This window comes from Microtus ochrogaster, linkage group LG3 (genome assembly GCF_000317375.1).
Source record: "Microtus ochrogaster isolate Prairie Vole_2 linkage group LG3, MicOch1.0, whole genome shotgun sequence".
NCBI lineage: Eukaryota > Metazoa > Chordata > Mammalia > Rodentia > Cricetidae > Microtus > Microtus ochrogaster.
The window spans coordinates 46,691,145-46,710,154 of NC_022029.1; the positions used below are offsets into that span (position 1 = coordinate 46,691,145).

Below are 19,010 nucleotides of genomic sequence, written 5' to 3' on the forward strand. Positions count from 1 at the left end.
CTACCTACCTACCTACCTACCTATCTATCTATCTATCTATCTATCTATCTATCTATCTATCTATCTATCTATCTATCTATCTATCTATTCATTCATTTATCCTAGCTGTTCTGGAGCTTACTACATAGTCAGGCTGGTCTCGAACTCACAGAGGACTCATCGTTGGCTATCTCTGCCTCCAAGGGCTAGGATTAAAGGTGTACACCACCACACCTCGCTGAATGCATTTATAATAACAAATTACTGAAGAGGCTTCACACAAAGTCCATTTAGTGGCTTCATTTGTCATCAGTTAGAAACAACTTCTTAATAACACTTCATGAGCCAGTCCTACAAAGAGGTGACTCAGGGTTAAAAGTCTATGGCCCTGGGGCTGGAGAGATGGCTCAGCAGTTAAGAGCACTGACTGCTCTTCCAAAGGTCCTGAGTTCAATTCTCAGCAACCACATGGTGGCTCACAACCATCTGTAATGAGGTCTGGTGCCCTCTTCTGGCCTGCAGGCATACACACAAACTGAATATTGTATACATAATAAGTAAATAAATAAATATTTAAGAAAAAAGTCTATGGCCCTTATTGAACGAACGTTAACACAATTTCTTCTCTTGCCTTTCACTGGACATCTTGCCCCTGTGTCATCTTTCACTCAGAATAAGTTTTATTTGCACAAACCAGCCACCTGGCTCTAGCCCTCGAGTGGAAACTTTCAGAGATAGTTGTCATTAAAGGCGGAAAGGGGGTGAGTGACACACAGTGATGACACGCAGTGATGACACGCAGTGATGACACGCAGTGATGACACGCAGTGATGACACGCAGTGATGACACGCAGTGATAGGCAGTCCCACCCCCCACCCCCCCTTCAGAGAGTGGGGACTTCCAGCTGCAGCTTGGGGGCCGCTGAGTTTCAAGAAGCCATCAGCCTCTGCCACCAGGTCCATGTGAGCCCCAACCTCCCCGCTCCTCAGAGGCTCCTGGGCTGCTGTCTTACCAATGGCCTTCTTCAGTGTCTCATAGGTGATTTCCTCTGCAGGCACTCGCTAAAGGAGAAGGGACAGACATGTTCAGAAAGCTGAGGGAGGAAAGGCAGCTCCTTTGCTTCTTAGGGGAATGTCTCCAGGACACCCCCATTCCCAGAGCACGTATGGAGAAAACGCAAATGAGGCCAATTCCTCACTAGATTCCCTCAGAATAGAATTCTCTTCTCTTTTCTCTACTATCCTGTCAAGCTCCATGGGAGGAAACCATCTCATGATTTAAAAAAAAAAAAAGTCCTCAGAGAAACAATTGGATGTAAGAGGCAGTTGAAAAATACAATCTCCAAAATAAACTCAGAGAGCTTCATAACATTTTGAAGGTTCATGATATTAAATTATACCCCGAAGTGATGAATCTTAATACAGTAAGTCACGGGAGTTAGCAGTAATGGGATCTCTATTGATGACATTGGTCCCAAGACTGGAGGCAAAGGATCTCAACTTCTGCAGAGTCTATGAAAGAGGGAGAAAAATAATAAAACTCAAAGAAGGGAATTCCATGGATGCATGGCCTCAGGGAAGATGCCTCAGGGAAGATGGATTAGAGTCCATGAACTTCGAACCAGATTATGAGCTTCTTGGTGTAACACCCATGATGAATCACATGCCATCACAAAAAAATAAGGGGGAAATGTTGACAGAAGAGAGTTATTTAACAGGACAAAGTCTCACAAGGGGACACAACTGTGCTAAATGGTTCCTTCGAGGGAGAGGGGCCCAGACAGGTCTCTGGGTGATGATTGTGTTTGATCGCCCGATCTGAGTGTGATGGGGTGGGCACACTCAGCTTGTGAAAATTCGGACAGTACAGTTCTTGATTAGTTTGCCATTTAGTAAGTATCTGACTAGAAAGGACAGACACAGGATAAAGACATTGAGCAAATATTGTATGGACATCAATAGCATGCAGAACTCTCAGTAGGGCAACAGAAGCTGCCAAATTTGTTAACAAAAGAATTACATGCTAATAGATGAATAGAGGATTCATCCTGTACACACAAGCACGCACGCGCACACACACACGCGCGCGCGCGCGCACACACACACACGCACGCACGCACACACACCATCTATCCATCCATTCACCCATCCCTCCATCCATGGTCAGTGAAGACCAATGCAGATAAACTCCTGGCATTAAGGAACGATAGGGTAAAGGAAAAGGAAAAGCAAGTTCTCCAAATGAGAGCAGGCAGAGAGCTGTGTGTGGAAGAAATGGGACCTAGCTGGGCTTCAAGGAAGAAGACTCCAAAGGTCCAAAGGTCCAAGCACCCACAGTGGAGAAGAGGGCAGACTCTGGGAGATTTTTGGCACCAGTGTACTTGTGCAAACAGATGAGTGAGTGTGTCGTGGAGGATACTGGTAGCAGTGCCACCAGCAGAAACTTATAGGGTGGCGTGGAGGATAAAATGAACACAGCAGGGCCAGCCCTGGGCACTAGGATTAAGGTTTGACCGCATCAGCATTGATTCATCACTCACAGTGATGGCAGTCAGCAGGCACATGATCCTGAACCAGGGCACCATGGGCTGAGGCAGTGGAGCATAGGGAGGGCACAGCTCTGCATCAGTTACCAGGGTACCCCTGGGCTCAGCTGACCCAAGGAAAGAGCCAATACGAGTGTCCCAGGAGGCCACCAGTAAGGTAAGCATTTCTCCTCCTTAGCTTCACTTAACTACTGAACTTGATGGGAAAGTCCTGTTTGCAGCATGGGGAAGCAGTCAACTAACTCTAAGGCTGTGATACACTAGAAGTTCTGTACTGTGGGGCAATGGTCTTGTACCCTGTAAGGATTTGTCACTTGAACTGGTTTAATAAAATGCTCACTGGCCGGTAGCCAGGCAGGAAGTATAGGCCGGGCAACCAAAATAGGAGAATTCTGGGAAGAGGAAAGGCTCAGTCTGTAGTTGTCACCCAGACACAAAGGAAGCAAGATGAGAATACCTTGCTGATAAAAGGTACCAAGCCATGTGGCTAACACAGACAAGGATTATGGGTTAATGTAAGAGTTAATTAATAAGAAGCCTGAGCTAATAGGCCAACCAGTTTATAATTAATGTAGACCTCTGTGTGTTTCTTTGAGACTGAACAGCTGTGGGACTGGATGGGACCGAAACCTCTGTCAACAGTCCTGTCTTTCATGACTGGAAGGGTCTCTGAGGGCCCCCACTTCCAGTTCCTCACTTTGCTTGACTAATTAGCCAGGGTCAGAGCTTCCTGCCTTCCATGGAACTGTTCCAGAGCAGCTCTGAATGTCCAGGTTTAGGGCTTGGCCCTAGAGGGATGCTTAAAACCTTTAAGGGCTTTTCTATACCTGGGGAGAGATCCAGCGTCCTCCACAGCTGCCCTCAGACTCCCCATGAGTCTTCCTGTCCCAGTCCCTCTCAGATGTGGGTCCTCCTTACTTTGTGTGACACTTGCCCAGGCCTGTCAATTTCCTAATTTGTATGATAGGGGATGGAGCAAGCCTTTCTAAAGTGATTTTTTAAGTGATACTTTCATGGTAGAAGAACATTAATCTCTTAGCTGGAAATACCAATGGTGTACACATAATGAGAGTCAGTAAGAAAATGGATATGCTCAAGAAACTCATTTCTGCAGATACTTTAATGACTGAAGGTGGCTCTGGAGTACTTTAGCACCCAGTGTACTGACAAAACACTCACCTCCTCTTTCTCTGGGCTGTTCCTCGATTCCACCTCTACCTGAAGGGAAATGGTCTCTCCAATGCTCTTCCTCTTGGACAAACGATCTTCATCTGGAAAAGAACAGCCCAGAAGCTGGGGCTTCCAGTCCTTGATAAACCACTGGTCCCACCTTCTGTGCCTTGATATAGTCCTCAATGGCTCGGTACAAACTTAGGCTACACACGGAGCTTCCAGAAGCTTCTATTTGCTGTGGGTCTTCTTTACCCATCTTAGGTTGCTTCTTTGGGTTAAGAATTTTGCAACCATGTGTGAAAACAAAGGAGCTGCTAGGACAAGAAAGCATATCTCAACTAGCATAAGCTGGCTGCATCCACGAGCAGCGTCAGTAATGGTCACACACGTAGTGTTCCCTAAGCGCATCTGACTTCATTACCCTACACACCACACAACCCTCTAATGCAGGAATTCCGTAGTCCAGAGACTTGCCCAACATGTTTTTAGGGAAGTAAGTAGCACAGACAGAAGTCTTGAAATGGGTCCCTGGTTCTATAACCCATGTGTGCTCTTTCCAGTATTACAGACCAACCCTTTGCAAGTCAGGTTATTCTCATGGCCCAGTTGCTTTCTGAGATCCCAGACTGAGGAGGAGGAGCATCGGAATAGCGATCTCCCCGTAAATTCTGCTATGTCTCTCAGCTCTTATATAACATCTAAGGCGCCACCACAAGAGATTCAGGTCTCTTCACCCCCTCACCCTAGGCCGCTTACGTGGCAGGAAAGGCAGAGGTAGGGTGGAAGCCTTGCCCGGAGCGCATACCTGTCAGCTGAGGGATGTAGGGCAGGCAGAGCCTGTCCGAATTGTAGCCGCTGCCCCCCAGGACTTCGCTGATTTTACTCTGGCGGAAGAGAAACTCTATCACCACGCCATCTAGATTCTGAGACAGCCTGAAGGACAAAGAGGCAAAGTAGAACTGTGGGCAGCTTGAACAATCCTTGGATGACTATCCCAATAGCAACATAGTCACTATGAAAAATGACAGAGAAACAGGAGAAAGTTCCCCTGGTCCCTGTTCCTCCGTGGACACCTACTATCCTACATTTTATGCAGAAAACTTCAGTTGCAAACATTTATGCCCACACATGAATGTTCCTTTCCCTAGCACACTTTTCTGTGGTTAATTTTGGGTATGTATATGTGTGCGCAGGTGTGTGGAGGAGACCAGAGGTCAATGTTGGGTGTTGCTCCTTAGGCAACATCTACATTTGCTTTGAGACAGAGTCTCTCACTGGCCTCACTGGCCTTGAGTTCACCAAGTAAGCTAGGCTGGCCGGCCAGTGAGCCCACAGACCTGCATGTCTCCACCCCAGCATATGCTACCACATCTGACCTTTTTTTTTTTTTTTTTTTTTTTTTTAAACAACATTCCAGTTAGCGAATGAGAGGCCATGGTTTAGAAGGTTAAGTCCTGATGCTGGGCACCTTGCTTCAGAATAGCTTTCCCCTGAGCTCATGCTGAAGCGACACTGGTCCATAGCACTGTCTGAAGGCAGGGTCCTGTCAAGGGCGACTCCTTAGGATGCACCCTCCCTGGGTTTGACCAAAGCTCCTGGAGTCTACATCACCTATGCAGTACAGCACTCCCTGTCCACCACGGCCCGCCTGAGGCCTGATGGTATGGCAGCTGTGAAAGGGGTATGGTAACGTGCTGGGAGCCAAACTCTGCCCAGGGTCAAAGTCCCCCGATGTTTGTCCTTGCCTGGCCTCATACTGCCCACTCTCGCGTGTTTGACCGCATCCCCGGTACTGTCCTTACCTGGGCCTTTCCACAAACACGTCTTCGGGAAGCATGTATGGTGCTTCTTTTTTCCTGGTCTCTATCACCTGGAGTTCGGAAGGAAACAAATGATGAGAGCTGGATCCGGCAGGGCCGGGCGGCTCAGAGCGGGAGCAAGGGAGTGCTGGGTCCGGGAGGGGCAGGGCCGGGAGGCTCAGAGCGGGAGAGAGGGAGAGCTGGATCCAGCAGGGCCGGGTGGCTCAGAGCAGGAGCTAGGGAAAGCTGCAGGCTCACGTCAGTACCCTCCCGCTCCCCACCCGCAGCCGCCTTGGAGATGCAAACACAGAGCTTCTCCAGGGAGAATCCAGATCCCCAGTCGCCGTCAGAGCTGCCCGGAGAGATGAGTCGCTGCTCAAGCTGTCGCCACTGATGACGCACATATGTCAAGTGTCCTCCAGGTGCAGAGGACTTCATTCCTAAGAGGCTGGGCTTTTTTTCTTAGCCCGTGAGAGAAGGGGGGGGGGGGTGCAGGTGGCACCACGTGCTGAGACTGGCTGAGGGAAAAGCGGCTGATAGACGGTGGCGGCTTGAGATCTCTTTAGTAGCCTTTGCAAGTGTTTCTGGAGGAGCTGTGAAAGTTACTGAAGTGGCGAGAAGCCAGAGCTGGCTGGGGTGCGGGTGTGAGCGTGTGACTTGCCAACAGCCACTGTTTCCAGTGAAGAGGACTTCTTGACCGACGGCCCTTATCAGCCCCAAGCCTGTGAAAGTCCACCACGCTTGGGAAGTCTCTGGTACAATGGCACAGCGTCTACCCTCATGTCCCCAAGCCAGCTTAGGCCAGCAGAGACCTGGAATTTTACAGTTAATCCTACACATCATGAGTCCACCTAAAATACTTAAGATTTTAAGTCAGGAAGAAATCCTTATGTATGTGACTGTTTTGCCTGTATGCATGTATATGAACTATGTTCATATGTCTGGTATCTGTGAAGGCCAGAAGAGGGTGTCAGATCCCCTGAAACTGGAGCTATAGACAGTTGTAAGCTACCACGTGAGTGCTGGGAATGGACCCCAGGTCCTCTGCAAGAGCAGTCAGTGTTCTTAATCGCTGAGCCATCTCTCCAGCCACCTTCAGAAGGTTTTAAAAAAAACCTTTATGCAACAACTGGGGTTGATTGACGAGATTGGCTACTAGAGAATGCCAAGGTAGGGGGAGATTCAAAATTGAATTAGCTAGGCAACAACATGGTGGCACTGGAGGGAGATCCCACTGCACATCGTCTTCCACTACTCATACTGATATGTGGGTTACATTCATGCAGAGGGAGCTGGAGCTTGTTTTAAAATATTTCAGCAAAGGAAAAGGATACGATCTTGATAAGCAAGTGACAGGAATTTTCACAAGTATTCAATTGGCATGGCTGGGGTTCACAGTCCTACTTTTGCTTTTGTGGTACTGAAGGGTTCATGACAAAAATCTTGTCTTTTTGTTTTGAGACAAGAGTTCTTTTCTGTTTAAATTACTTGGTGTGTGTGTCCGTGTATATGTCCGTGTCCATGTCCGTGTCTGTGTCCGTGTGTGTCAGGGGCATGCACACACCATAGTTATGTGTGGAGGTTTGGGGAGTTGGCTCCTGTCTGCCACCTTGTTGGTGCCAGGTCTCTCCTGCTTTTGCCACTGCAGCTGGACCACGAGCTTCTGTCTCATTTTTGTCTCTGACTCCCGTTTTGCCACAGGAGTGCTGGGATTTAGGTGTGTACTACTGCATTTGGATTTCTCATGAGTTGCAGGATTGAACTCAGGTCCATGAGGCTTGCATGGCAAGGGCTTTAACCTAAGAGTTTCGGTGTTGCCCAGACTGGCCTTACTATTAGCCTCCTAGATGGCTGGATTGCAGGTCTATATCACCTTGCTCAGATTCCTAAAACTTTTTGTTGGTGGGGAGGGGGGCCCCATGTGGCCCAGTCTGGCCTTAGACTTTCTATGCCAAGGTTTCCCTACCACTGAGTCTTGGGTGCTGGGATTATAGGCTTATGCCACTATACCCAGATTTATGTGGTCTGGGAATTGAACCCAGGAATTTATATATGCTACGCAACCTCTTATTAAGTTGCTTCCGTTCACGTGGTTGGAGGAGTGTGTGTCATATGCTACCTTAGGACAGTGGGTAGGGAGCAGGTATAAGGGACCCTTTTACTCAGGAGGCTGAGGACAGAGGAGCTTTACTTCAATACTTCCTCCAAAGCCTAAGTCTAATGTGCCAGGGCTCACTGAGTTCTCAGGATCACGAGGACACCAACCTCGTGGATGTGCTGGCAGAAGGCAGGCACTGTTGTGAGCTGACTGATGAGGTTCAGGTAGGCTGCACCCAGAGCGTAGAGCGCACAGCGGTTATAGGCAGGCAGATTCTCTTCATTGACTTGGGCCACATCCTGTGGTAACAGACAGGCTTTCGAAGTTTTTCCCTGACAAGTCATACTAAAATCTACGCCCTCCCACCTGCCCTCTCCCCAGTTTTATTAGAGATGGCTCATCTTTCTAGACTAAATCTTTGTCCCATAGCCTTCTGGGAGGGAGAAGTCATCCTTAAAAAGCTCGAGAGAACGGCCCCTAGGATAATCCATGGACTGGAGACTCATCAATCCCTACTAGGCAGAAGCAAGAGCCTCATCTCGCCACTCTGTGGTTTCAGCTGTAGTGACTGCCACTGTCCAAACCTCCTCATTAGCATTAAGCCCACCATTCAGCAGCCATCTCCTTCAGCAAAGCTGAAACTTAGCCGATTGCATCGGCTCGTTGAACTGGGTCCATATGCTAAAAGCCGTGGGAATCACTGGGAGGCTGGGGCTCAGAGATGTCCCAAATTGCACCCCTTAGGGTAAACAAAGAAAATTATAACATCTAGTTGGCCTGCAGGATCTAGCATGGTCACAAAGTTGACCTAAGACATCTGTCACTAAGTTCAAGAATGTGATGCCTGCTTGGCTTCAGGACCCAGAGACTGCAGCCTTTGAGGTCTGAAAGACCCACTTCGACTTCCATGGCAGTGCACTACTACCCGGACAGATCTTCAGAGTCTCAGATCCTACCTAGTACCACCCTGGCTGCCTGTGAATCACAACGGAAGCTTTTTAAAGAAACAGGTCCCGGGTTTGGGACACTGGCTTTCCAGTTTGGGTAATGAGCCTCTTTGAACAAGCATCAGAGACAATTCTGAACAACTAAATCTGAGAGGAAGAGGATTTTTAGATGATCATATTTGCTACTGGATCACTTGGGGCTTTTGAACGCCCCCTTTGGAAATTTTTGGGGTAGCACTCAGACCCCATGAAAGACTTGAAATGCTAGGGGTTCAGGGGTCATTCTGGGTGACCTTGTATTCTCTTTACCTTAACGGTGAACAAGAACCACAAATTAATTCATTTCTGGGGCTTCCCAGTCTAGACCACGGTTTGGGTTATCATGGAGGAGTGACCAACCAGAGTACAATGTCCCCAGACACCAAAACAATCACCACAACAGAGTATCCCTATCTGTACCTGGCTAGACAGGCCCCTCCCCATGATCTTTATCTGGTCCTCCCCACATTTGGCCCTACCTGAACAGCCAGTACCAGTCGGATGAGGTCCACCATCACCTCCTCGTTGGCCAGCTCAATGCTGATGAGTGCCAGCAGGCCGTAGAGTGCCTCATAGTGCTTCTGGATGTTCGTCTCCTCCTTACAGCTTAGGTAGATGTGCCTGTATAGCTGCTGGGAGTGCTGGGGACAGGGGCAGGGGCAGGGGCAGAGGACAGCCGTGGTCAGTGGGGTGGGTCCGGGTGGATGGGGAGGAGAACTGGGGAGGAGGGTCCGTGTGATGGGGAGGAGATAGCTGTGTGCAGACCCCACCTCCATCCTCAACAATGGACAACTCTGGCCAACTGAAGAGGGAGGAGGCGGGCTCTGGGACCAGTGGTCACACAGTGGCTTAGACGCTGGAGGACTGGGACTAGTAATTCTGACCTCCATGGGCTCGCTGTGTCTTCTGGTCATACTCACCTTCTTCATGAAGACAGTGTCCTGCCGGGAGCACTTGTCCACTTTCAGCTTCAGGACCGAGATGTCACTGAGGGTGCTATGAAGGGACAGAGGAGCCTGTTAGCCCTCCGAGACCAACCTGAGTCCACCTGATGTCACCAAGCTTTATTCCCTGGCTCTTAACCCAGTCTCCATTTCCCCACATTCCTGTTTCTTTCTCTTGAACTTTATGCTGGTGCACACTCTCTCCAGCCCCCAGCCCAGGCAGAACCATGCTCTGGCTCCCGCTGTCCTTGACTAAAGCCAGGGTCGGGCTCTAGTGGGTCTCACTGTCCCAAACTGCTCTCCCACCTGGGTGTTGAAGTTGCTGGCCAAGAAGACACGCACTGGGGGCTCCCCTATCACACATCTACTGGAGGAGGGATCTTGAGCTCACCTGATGGTAGAGAATTTGTGGCGGTTGCCATGGCGATCAATGAAACTGATGAGAATCTCTAGAACGAAGAGGCGGATTTCGGCATCCTCCATGAGGGCGGTGGATAGCAGGCGGTCAAGGAAGTTGCTAGGCAGAGCGGACATCATGTTGCTGCACTGGAATCCTGTGGAAACCTGTGAGGAAGCCCGGGACAGCGGTGCTTAGGAACACCGTCACTCCCTGTGCAGACATGAGATGGAGAAACAGCCAGGATTTGGTGTCGTGTCTATCCTCTGTATAGAGCCCCCTGAATACCCACCTGGAAAATCTACTTAGTGCAGCTCAGCTGACATATAGGTGTATGAGAACAGTATGCAGGAGCGGTAAGAGCTAAAAATGAGTAAGGATTAGCACCAGAGAAAAGCGAGAGTCAGGGTATCTGCAAGTCCTAGCTGGCCAGGGAACAACTGGTGAACACCCAGTTGTTCTGTTACAATGCTTTCTTAAGATCAGGAGTCATAAGAACTTAGAGGGCAGAGGAACTCACAGCTGGGTGGCAGGGTCCACTCACATGCCCGACAGTCAGCACAGCACTGGGACAATGAGGCCTTCTGACTCAAATCGGTCAGCACAGGTAGCCACATCACACAGGATGCCAAATGCTCAGCAGCAGCAAAGGGCATTTTCTATTAAGTCCATATTGCAGAACGGTACCCCTGATGATTCGGAAGGTTTCCACAGAGCTGGCCCAGCCCAGAGTGTTAAATGTTCTCTGAAGGGGCACATGAGTGTTCCCCAGACTGTCACATAAGACACCGGGCACAAATTAACAAGGGCCAACTAGGCAAAACTGCAGAAATACAAAGACCAAGAGGAGAAAGGAAAACTAGATACGGGAAGAAGAAGAACAAAAGAACTTCGTGAGAGGACACTGTGTGGGGCCGGAGGTATACTCAGTGGGGGGGCAGTCCCCAGTACTACCAAAGCAAAGCGGCCAAACAAACACGTAAGGGAAGAGGGTAGGATAAGAGGGAAGAGAAGCTTGCATTGAGTGAGGGGGTCTGGACAGACCGGTGTGTTGGGAACAGAGATTGGAGCCGGTTGGTACAGTGAACAGTCTGGAGCAATGGCTCTTGACCTTCTTAATGCTGTGACCTTTTAATATAGTTCCTCATGCTGTGATGACCCCAACCACAAAATTATTTCATTGCTACTTCATAGCTGTGATTTTACTACTGTTATGAATCATAATGTAAATATCTGTGTTTTCCAATGGTCTTAGGCGACCTCCGTGAAAGGGTCCTTCAACCCCCAAAGGGGTCACAACCGACAGGTTGAGAACTGATGGTCTAGAGACAGGAGGAACCCTGGGAACTTTGCTCTGAAGAGCCTGAAATTTAGATGTTCACATTAGAAATTGAGATCTCCTCTGAAATAAGGAGCAAAACTGGAAATGGTATTTCCAGAAAATTCTCCTGGTGTTTATGATGGTTGAAGGTGGACATAGAAACATTGAGGAGAATAACCTGGTTGTAAGATGTCCAAAGTTTAGGCTAGGGCAGGAAGCTTGTTGCAAAACCAAATTTCAGAGCTGGGAATGGCAGGGAATGGCAGTGCACATATGCCTGTAATCCCAGCACTTAGTGGGTTGAGGCAGGAGGATCTTGAATATGAAGTCAGCATAGGCTATGTAAAGTCCAAGGCCAGCCAGGGCCACAGAGGAAGGCCCTAAATAGATCGTACAAATACATATTTGTGTTCATATACAAACATACACAAACATAGATTTTAGAATCTCATAGTGGCTGACTACTCACACTCCCTGGGGAACCTACATATTTTAACCAGTTAGTCATAGGAATGGTGTTTGTGAGTAACAGAACTTAGACTCCAGCAATGGAAGCTGAGGTGCAGAGACACACAGAAGACATAGGGGAAGGAGAAGGTGGTGGTGGGAAGGTGAGAGAGACGTCAATGGTGAAATGGGGGAGCCAGAGGGACAGGACCTAGGGAAGGGCACTGGGTGGTCAGAGGGGGAGGAATTACGTCAAGACCCACAAGGCTAGCTATAGCCACAGAGCTACCAGTAGCACATAGAATCACCATTTAAAAAAAGCATTAAGAGGGTGTGGTGGGGCACGCCCGTAATCCCAGCACTCAGGAGGCAGAGGCAGGACGGTAGCTGTGAGTTTGAGGCCAGCCTGGTCTACGGAGTGACAGCCAGGGCTAGACGGAGAAACCCCGTCTCAAACAACAACGACAACGACAACATTTCCACCCTGCTCTGAACAACTCAGTGGAGCTCAGGCTGGGTTTCGTATCCTCCCTTATACCTTTAACAGCCCCGCATATCTGTGCAGTTTGTAACACACATTACTGCCCTGTCTTGGTTCCCTGGAGGGGGCGCTCACCTGAAGGAGAGACTTGAGCAGCATGATCTGGGTCAGCCGGTTTCTGTTCTCCCTGTGGAGGAGAGACACGGGCACTCTCAGCAGGATGGCAATAGGGTGCTCCCCCGTCCCCACTTTCTCAGTTCTCCCACGGATGAATTTTCTCACCAGGGGCTTATCTTGTTAGGTTACCCAGGAAGCCAGACTGGGGACACATGATTTCCCTAAAGTGAGGAGGGAACCTGAAAAGTTGCCATGGGATCTACTACACCCCCCCCCCCACACACACACTGCTGAAGGGGTCTTTGAGTCAAGAGGAGATCCACAGAAGTAAGAGTGGATAACCAGGAACCAGAAGAAGGGAGTGGACTAACCCTGTCCTTCCGGTCTCCACTGGGTGGTGCAGGGAGGGTATGGGGACTTTACTCATGATGAAGAGGATCACCTCCGAGCGCTGATAGGTGGGCAGCGTGCTGGCAAATGAGCCTGTTAGGACGAGAACAGAGATTTAGGGGTCCCCCAGGCTCAGCACGTATTAGTTGAGTGGGCAGAGAGTGAGGCTCACTGATGCCCAGGGGCAGTGCTCAGGCAGACGGCTGAGACATTGCCTTCTGGGGGGAAGGGATGGGGAGGATTCTGGAGGGCTCTTCTAGATGCCACTTGTTCTTCCCTTGTTACTGAGGTTGTGACCACTGTCAGGGCTCCTTTACTGGGGGATAGGGCCTGGGGCGCATCGCTCGTTTCCCAACTCCCGGTACCAAAGAGTTCGTGGCCTAGGTACAGAGAGACCTCTGAGAGTGGAGTCCATGGGAATTAGAGTTTCATATTTCTCCACATCCGGGGTAAAAATACCCTCCACAGCTTTCTTCATTCCTTCTTTTCTTCCTTAATCTCCACCTCCCGTCCAGTGGCCCCACCGTGGGGAAACACTAGGCATGACTAATGAGGACCGGGACACAGGAATAGTCTTCCTTAGCAGGAAGGCCTGGCGGAGGGACCAGCCAGACACGTGTGTCATAGGCTGCTGGGCTGCTGCCCCCCTTTCCCACGGTGTTCCTAAATAACACGATAGCGCTAACTGATCATACAGCAGATGCTAAAGTGGAAACCTGGTGCCCTGGCTCCTCCCCCTAGAACTCTTCCCTCTGCAAACTTGGTCAGGGTACCTCCTCTCAGCATAGTCCTGTCCCAAAGGCCAATGTCCTAGGGCCCTGGCAACCTCTCCCCAGAGCCTCATTCGGCTCCCAGCCTCACCAGACCCCTCCCACCTTAGGTCCTTTCCCAGAGCCCCGCCCTTTTCCGAGCGTCACAGGGTCCGTCCCTCCCCCCCCAGAGTTCGGCCCCTTTCCAAGCCTCACCCACCACCTCCTCGGCCCCAAGCTAAGCCTTGGTTCATAAGCACTTCTCCCTTAGCCCCGCCTCCAGATCTTTGCCCGTCCCACTTCTGAGCCCGCCCCCAAGCTTCAGTGGCCCCTCCCAGCCCACCCCAACCCTCCCCACCGATGGTCTTGATGACTGCCTCCTGGAACATGCGCTCCTCATGCTCCTTGATGATCTTGGTGCCCAGGCTGACAGCGCCGTCGTAGCTCCCGGTCAGCGCGTAGTCGATGCTGAGCCGCAGCTGCCGCAGCAGGGTGTTGAACATCTCCAGCACCGTGGGCCCTGGGCGCCAAGAGGGAGGGACCCGCCAGTCAGGACAGGCATTCCTCCTGCTCTCCCTTATACCTAAAGCCCACTCAGCCAGTCGGTCCGGCCCCTGCCCCTCTCTCCTGCCCCTGACCGTTTGCTCTCGACCCCCTTACCGACAGAGCCGGTGGCGGCGATAACCGCAGCTTCCGATAGGACCTCCACGATGCCTGCGCGCACAGTCGCCGCGCTGCGGCTGTTGGCGTCTAGGTGGCTCAGGAGCTGCTGGATAACCAGGTGGGAGTGCTGCGGCTGTGGGGGAGGAAGACGTGATGGTCCCCCAAGCAACCACCCCAAAGGCCCGGCAGCCCTCTGCGGGGACCCTGAGGCGGAGGGTGAACCAAAATGTCATCCCACAGCCAGCGGACGCTGCAGGTGGCACCCAGACCGCTCACTCTTACAGCACTCCCCAACCCCCATCCCGGCCTACAAACGCGGAGCCAAATCCCAGGGAATCTGCGTTTGCAGATTACATTTTTTTCCTGGTTCCTTTTACTTCAAAGGGGACCAGAAACCCATTTCAAAATATTGTCTTTCATTTCTCCCAGTTCCCAGGTCTTACTGGCAAGGACCATGAGAAGCCACATGGTTCAGCTCCGAGCTGCACAGTGTGGCTGGGGGCCCAGTGCCAATTCAAGATCTGTCTGATAGATAACACCGCTGCCGAGGTGAGGGCGGGCCAGAAGGAAGGCAAGGCTATAGAAGTCGGGAACGCTCAGAGAACCAGGGGGTGCAGGCTGCTTGTCTTTTTTGCGAGATGTAATTTTTCTCTAGGAATTCGTTTCCATTGTATTTCATAAAAAATGTTTGGCTAGGACGTACTAAACATTAAACTGGCCTTCCTTCACAGTCAGGTGACACAGCAGGATCTGTGGCAGCTAGGGTTTTTTTGGGGGGAGGGGAGTCAGAGAACACGTGGCTTCCTACTTTGTGTACTGTCCCGCACCTGGGAGTGCCCCGGGGGCAGGGGGGGGCGGTGGCTGGGGAGGAGAAGGGGTGCAAGCTGGAGCAGGGAAGCTACCGCACCTGGATTGAGTACATGATGATTTTGAAGCAACGAGTGGCGAACACCTTGGGTTCCCAAAGAGAATGGTTATCCAGGTGGCTGCGAGGGAGAACACAAGGGGTGGGGGGTGACTAGGAAACTCAGAATGACCCAGGGAGTATTGCTGAGCTTGGAGGGCCAGGGGCACCTCCTGAGAGGCCCTTGCCGTTCTCAGTCAAGGAAGGGCTTACAGTATAGCTTGATACAAGGGATGGAGCTGGCCCTTTCGTTCAGTTTTGGGGACCCCTCTATTGCTCACCACAAACAGCAGATGGCCACTGCATGGTAGCCTTGCTGTGTGATGCAGGGTCTGCTGACACCTCACCACAGCATGACAGCTGTCCAGTCTCCTTTCCTCTCACAGGGGCAGCGGGGACCAGGGGCAGTTGGCAAGGAGATATGGGCAGGGGACCTGGAACAGTCAACTCACATAAGAACAGGCTTGATGGCGTTTTTGATGTTGCCGAAGGCTGCCCGGCCCAGCAGCTCCCGCAGGCACCTCTCAGCCAGCTCTGCTGGGTTCTCCTTTTCCTTCTCCGGTGCTTGGAGGGGTGAGGGAGACCGGCTGTGGAGACAGAGCCTTGTGGATAGAGGATGGGGTGCAAAGTGGGGAGCCAGGACTGTATATACCTTTGGGTTTCTCTTCAGGACAAGCAGGAATTTGAGATAAGCTACACCAGGTGATAGTCATGGCTGTCAGCAATTAAACGGGGTAAGGAAGGTGGGAGTAGAACGTTGGGGGAGACTAGAGTTATTTTCATGGGACCACTTCTGTTGGAGGCCTGCAGACCACAAGGGTCAATATATACCTAAGGGTTGGCGGAGGGGAGATAGGAACCGAAGAGGAAAGTGGAGTAGACAGGCGGAAAGAAGGAAACAAATGGAAGTGAAGGGTGATTGGCTAGGGTGTGGCCTAATGACATGCAAATCAGAGTGTACCTTCTCAGAACAGAATTCCCCATCTAAGAGACCACAACCCCAGATTGGCGAGCTGTTACATCAGAAACAACCACCAGGGGGCACACTTTCCCCTGCTAGTTTAACATCCCAGACCCGAAGGGGGAGCTTTTTTTACTGAGCATCTGAGCACAAAGACAAGGTGGGGGACAGTAGAGGGAACTTTCCTCTCCATCCCATTCTACAGGGGAAAGTAAGGGTCACTGGACGGGATGAGTCTGATGTTTGGGGGCTCTGAGATTAAATTCCAGTATCTGCAACTCTTAAGTGATCACGGCTGATCAAGCAGTCACGTTTTAAGGTTTGCAACAGCATCGGGAAGGGAGACAGTAAGGTCCTAGGGAAAGTCTTTAGCATTTGGAACCTTGAAAGGCATTTATGCCTCCTTAGCTTGCTGCTTCCGGAGGGGCAAGAGGGTAATCTGTCCCTTGTCCGCTTGTGTCCTGACCAGCTTACACGCATACCCAGGCAGCACAGACCCTTTACTGCTCCTGTGTCCTTATTTGAGAACAGAAGGAGATCAGAGGCCGACAGAAGCCAGACCCAAATGCAAGGAGGAACCAGCCTTGTGCTCATTGCAGAACAAGTCACAAAGCCAAGATTCCTGCCCCCGTAGCTGGCTTTTACCTTCCAGCCCAAGCTAGCTCCAGGAGCCTGGGTGACGGTGGTGCTCAGAGTCGGGAACCCCAGCCCCACTCACCTCTCTGCCTCTTCTATGTGCTGCAGATTGAAGAGGAGGGATGGGACGATCTTGTCCATGTGCTGTGGGTCCCAGATGTTGGCCTGCAGCTCATCATTCACCGTCTTCCTCACGACCCCTTGCAGGCCTTTGATGCCCGACATTCGGATTCTGTAAGGAAAGAGACCAAGGCATCTCCGCATCCTGAGCATCTCCACGGCCCCGAGAGGAGCACGGTTCAAGCTCTAGGGACCTAACTGCTCGGAAGGCTCCTCTATCTGCTCCTCCTCATGGGCTTTAACCTGGTTGGGACACATTAATGAGCAACTTGACTCTTGTCCTCTTGTAACTTAGAAGCCAGTGGGGAGAGGCAGGCAGAGTCAGTGACATAAGAGAGGAACGATGAAACTTGTTTAAAAGGGGGGTGAAAACCACGGGGGGGGGCAGAGCAGGATACAGAAGGATTGGGGGGAATGTGGGGACACTCAGGCGGGCTTCACTGATGAGAGCAAAGTGAGCAAAGCCGTGGCAGAGGGGAAGCAGCAAGCTGAGATCCATGGAAGAAGACTTCCATCACGGCACAGACCGTGCAGAAGTTCTGAGGCAAGAGTGTCCTGCATGTCCTGTCCTATACAGTGTGGCAGGAGAATGGGCCGGTGGGAGGACCCAGAAGGTGAAGTGAGGAAAAGCCAGCGTGAGGACTTGGGCTCTGTTGATGGATGTAGATGCTGCTAAGCAGGCTGTTCCTGCAAGTGCACACTTCTATCTGTGAGTGGAGGGGTTGTGTGTATGCACGCTTATGTGTTTTGCTCCTGGCCCTCAAGTTCAGCTCAGGAGACCTCCATTATCTTATATTTTGCCCTATGTTCTGGCCCAAGATTTTTCCTCCAGAATGACCTGCCGGGAGCCGCCCCATTCTGATTAACACCCACCCATCCTGGCCACAGCAGACCAGAAGGGGAGTCAAGGAAGACAGACTGGTCAGCCAGTGCTGAAGCCCTTCAAGGCCCCTTGATGGCTCTGCTGGGAGCCATCCCTCTACTCACTTGGTCTTGATTTCCAAGTCGTCATGGCTCGAGTGGCACATTTCACTAAATCGGGACACAAAGAAATCATAGCTCCGATGATAAGATGGGGTGTCCTCTTCAATGTTGGCGAACTTCACAAACTGTCGGGGCAGAGGAAGAGAATTTGCATGAGGGCCAGTTGCTCCGCCCCTTGGGACATTCCCAAGCACCTATTATGGAAAAAGCCACAGACCCAGGCATCTGGGGACCAACTCCTGCCTGTAACAGCACACTTGGGAGACCTGAGTTCATAGGCGACTCAGCTTTCCTGTACACAAAAAGCTGGGAACTGTGACCTTTTCTGTTGAGGGGGACAGAGGAGGAAGGAGAAAGCAAATGATGACTCCCCCTGTACATGGCTGCACAAACCCCTGGGGGATGCATGCACGGCGCACAGCGAATTAGATACCATGCCGAGACTGAAGGAGAGCTGGGTCAATGCATGGAGCATCTCCTTGGCTGAATTCTGAGACAGGAGAGCAAATCCGAGCATTGGACTTCAAAACTGGAATCACATTTTACTGTTGAAATTTTGGGTGTCAAAAGCTTGCCTTGTTGGTAGACTCCCTCCCACCCCCTCTCTTTCTCTGTGGGAAAAATCTCACGTAGCCGATATTGGTCTTGAACTTGATCCCTACCTTTACCTCCCAGCTGTTAGGATTACAGGGGCTTGCCCTATGGCTAGCTTTAGCGCTACTCTGGCAGCATCCTCTGCTGCTGGATCGTATTGCATTGTACGCTTCCAGTTCTAAAGAGGGAATTCATTTCAATAACATCCCTCAGAGAAGCAAGCAATGCATACAAAATAAACCGCTAGAAACGAATATAATTTATTTTGCTTGATATTATGTTAGGTTAGTAGCCCCGAACAACTCTGAAAGAGGATTAGATTAATAGCTAGAGATACAGCTCAGTGGAGAGAGTGCTTCCTTAGCACGCACGAGCCCTGAGCTTTGTACCCAGAATGGGACAAACTGAGGGTGGCGGCACAGGTCTGTAACCTTGGCATGAGGGGGTGAAGGCAGTAGGGTCAGAAGTCTGCAGACATCCTCGGCTACAGAGCAAATCTGAGGCTAGCTCAGGCTACATAAGACCTTGTCTCAAAGAGTGCTTAGACTGACAATAAATTATAGAACTTCTCAAATATTTGTTGTTTAAAAAATAATACACACACATACTATCATTTCTCAAGGTATCTAACTGATTTACTTTCAGAGTATTTGGTATTAATTGTTAATCTGTGTCTAGTTAACTACTTAAAAGTTGCTAATTTAGGCTGGGCGGTGGTGGC

The 19,010-nt window shown here is 50.7% G+C and overlaps 1 protein-coding gene across 1 annotated transcript in view; it reads right to left on the reverse strand.

Moving 5' to 3' along the window:
• Efr3b (EFR3 homolog B) overlaps window positions 1–19,010 on the reverse strand; it is a 78,113-nt gene that overhangs the window by 5,134 nt on the left and 53,969 nt on the right. The window contains exons 5-20 of the mRNA XM_005360865.3: window positions 17,699–17,820; window positions 16,674–16,823; window positions 15,447–15,581; window positions 14,998–15,076; window positions 14,088–14,223; window positions 13,786–13,947; window positions 12,660–12,771; window positions 12,307–12,358; window positions 9,917–10,089; window positions 9,502–9,577; window positions 9,061–9,222; window positions 7,763–7,894; window positions 5,501–5,568; window positions 4,504–4,631; window positions 3,705–3,796; window positions 993–1,041 (exon numbers count right to left, since the gene is read on the reverse strand). Coding sequence (XP_005360922.1) covers window positions 993–1,041; window positions 3,705–3,796; window positions 4,504–4,631; window positions 5,501–5,568; window positions 7,763–7,894; window positions 9,061–9,222; window positions 9,502–9,577; window positions 9,917–10,089; window positions 12,307–12,358; window positions 12,660–12,771; window positions 13,786–13,947; window positions 14,088–14,223; window positions 14,998–15,076; window positions 15,447–15,581; window positions 16,674–16,823; window positions 17,699–17,820 — 1,828 coding nt within the window. The remainder of the gene's footprint in view (window positions 1–992; window positions 1,042–3,704; window positions 3,797–4,503; window positions 4,632–5,500; window positions 5,569–7,762; window positions 7,895–9,060; window positions 9,223–9,501; window positions 9,578–9,916; window positions 10,090–12,306; window positions 12,359–12,659; window positions 12,772–13,785; window positions 13,948–14,087; window positions 14,224–14,997; window positions 15,077–15,446; window positions 15,582–16,673; window positions 16,824–17,698; window positions 17,821–19,010) is intronic.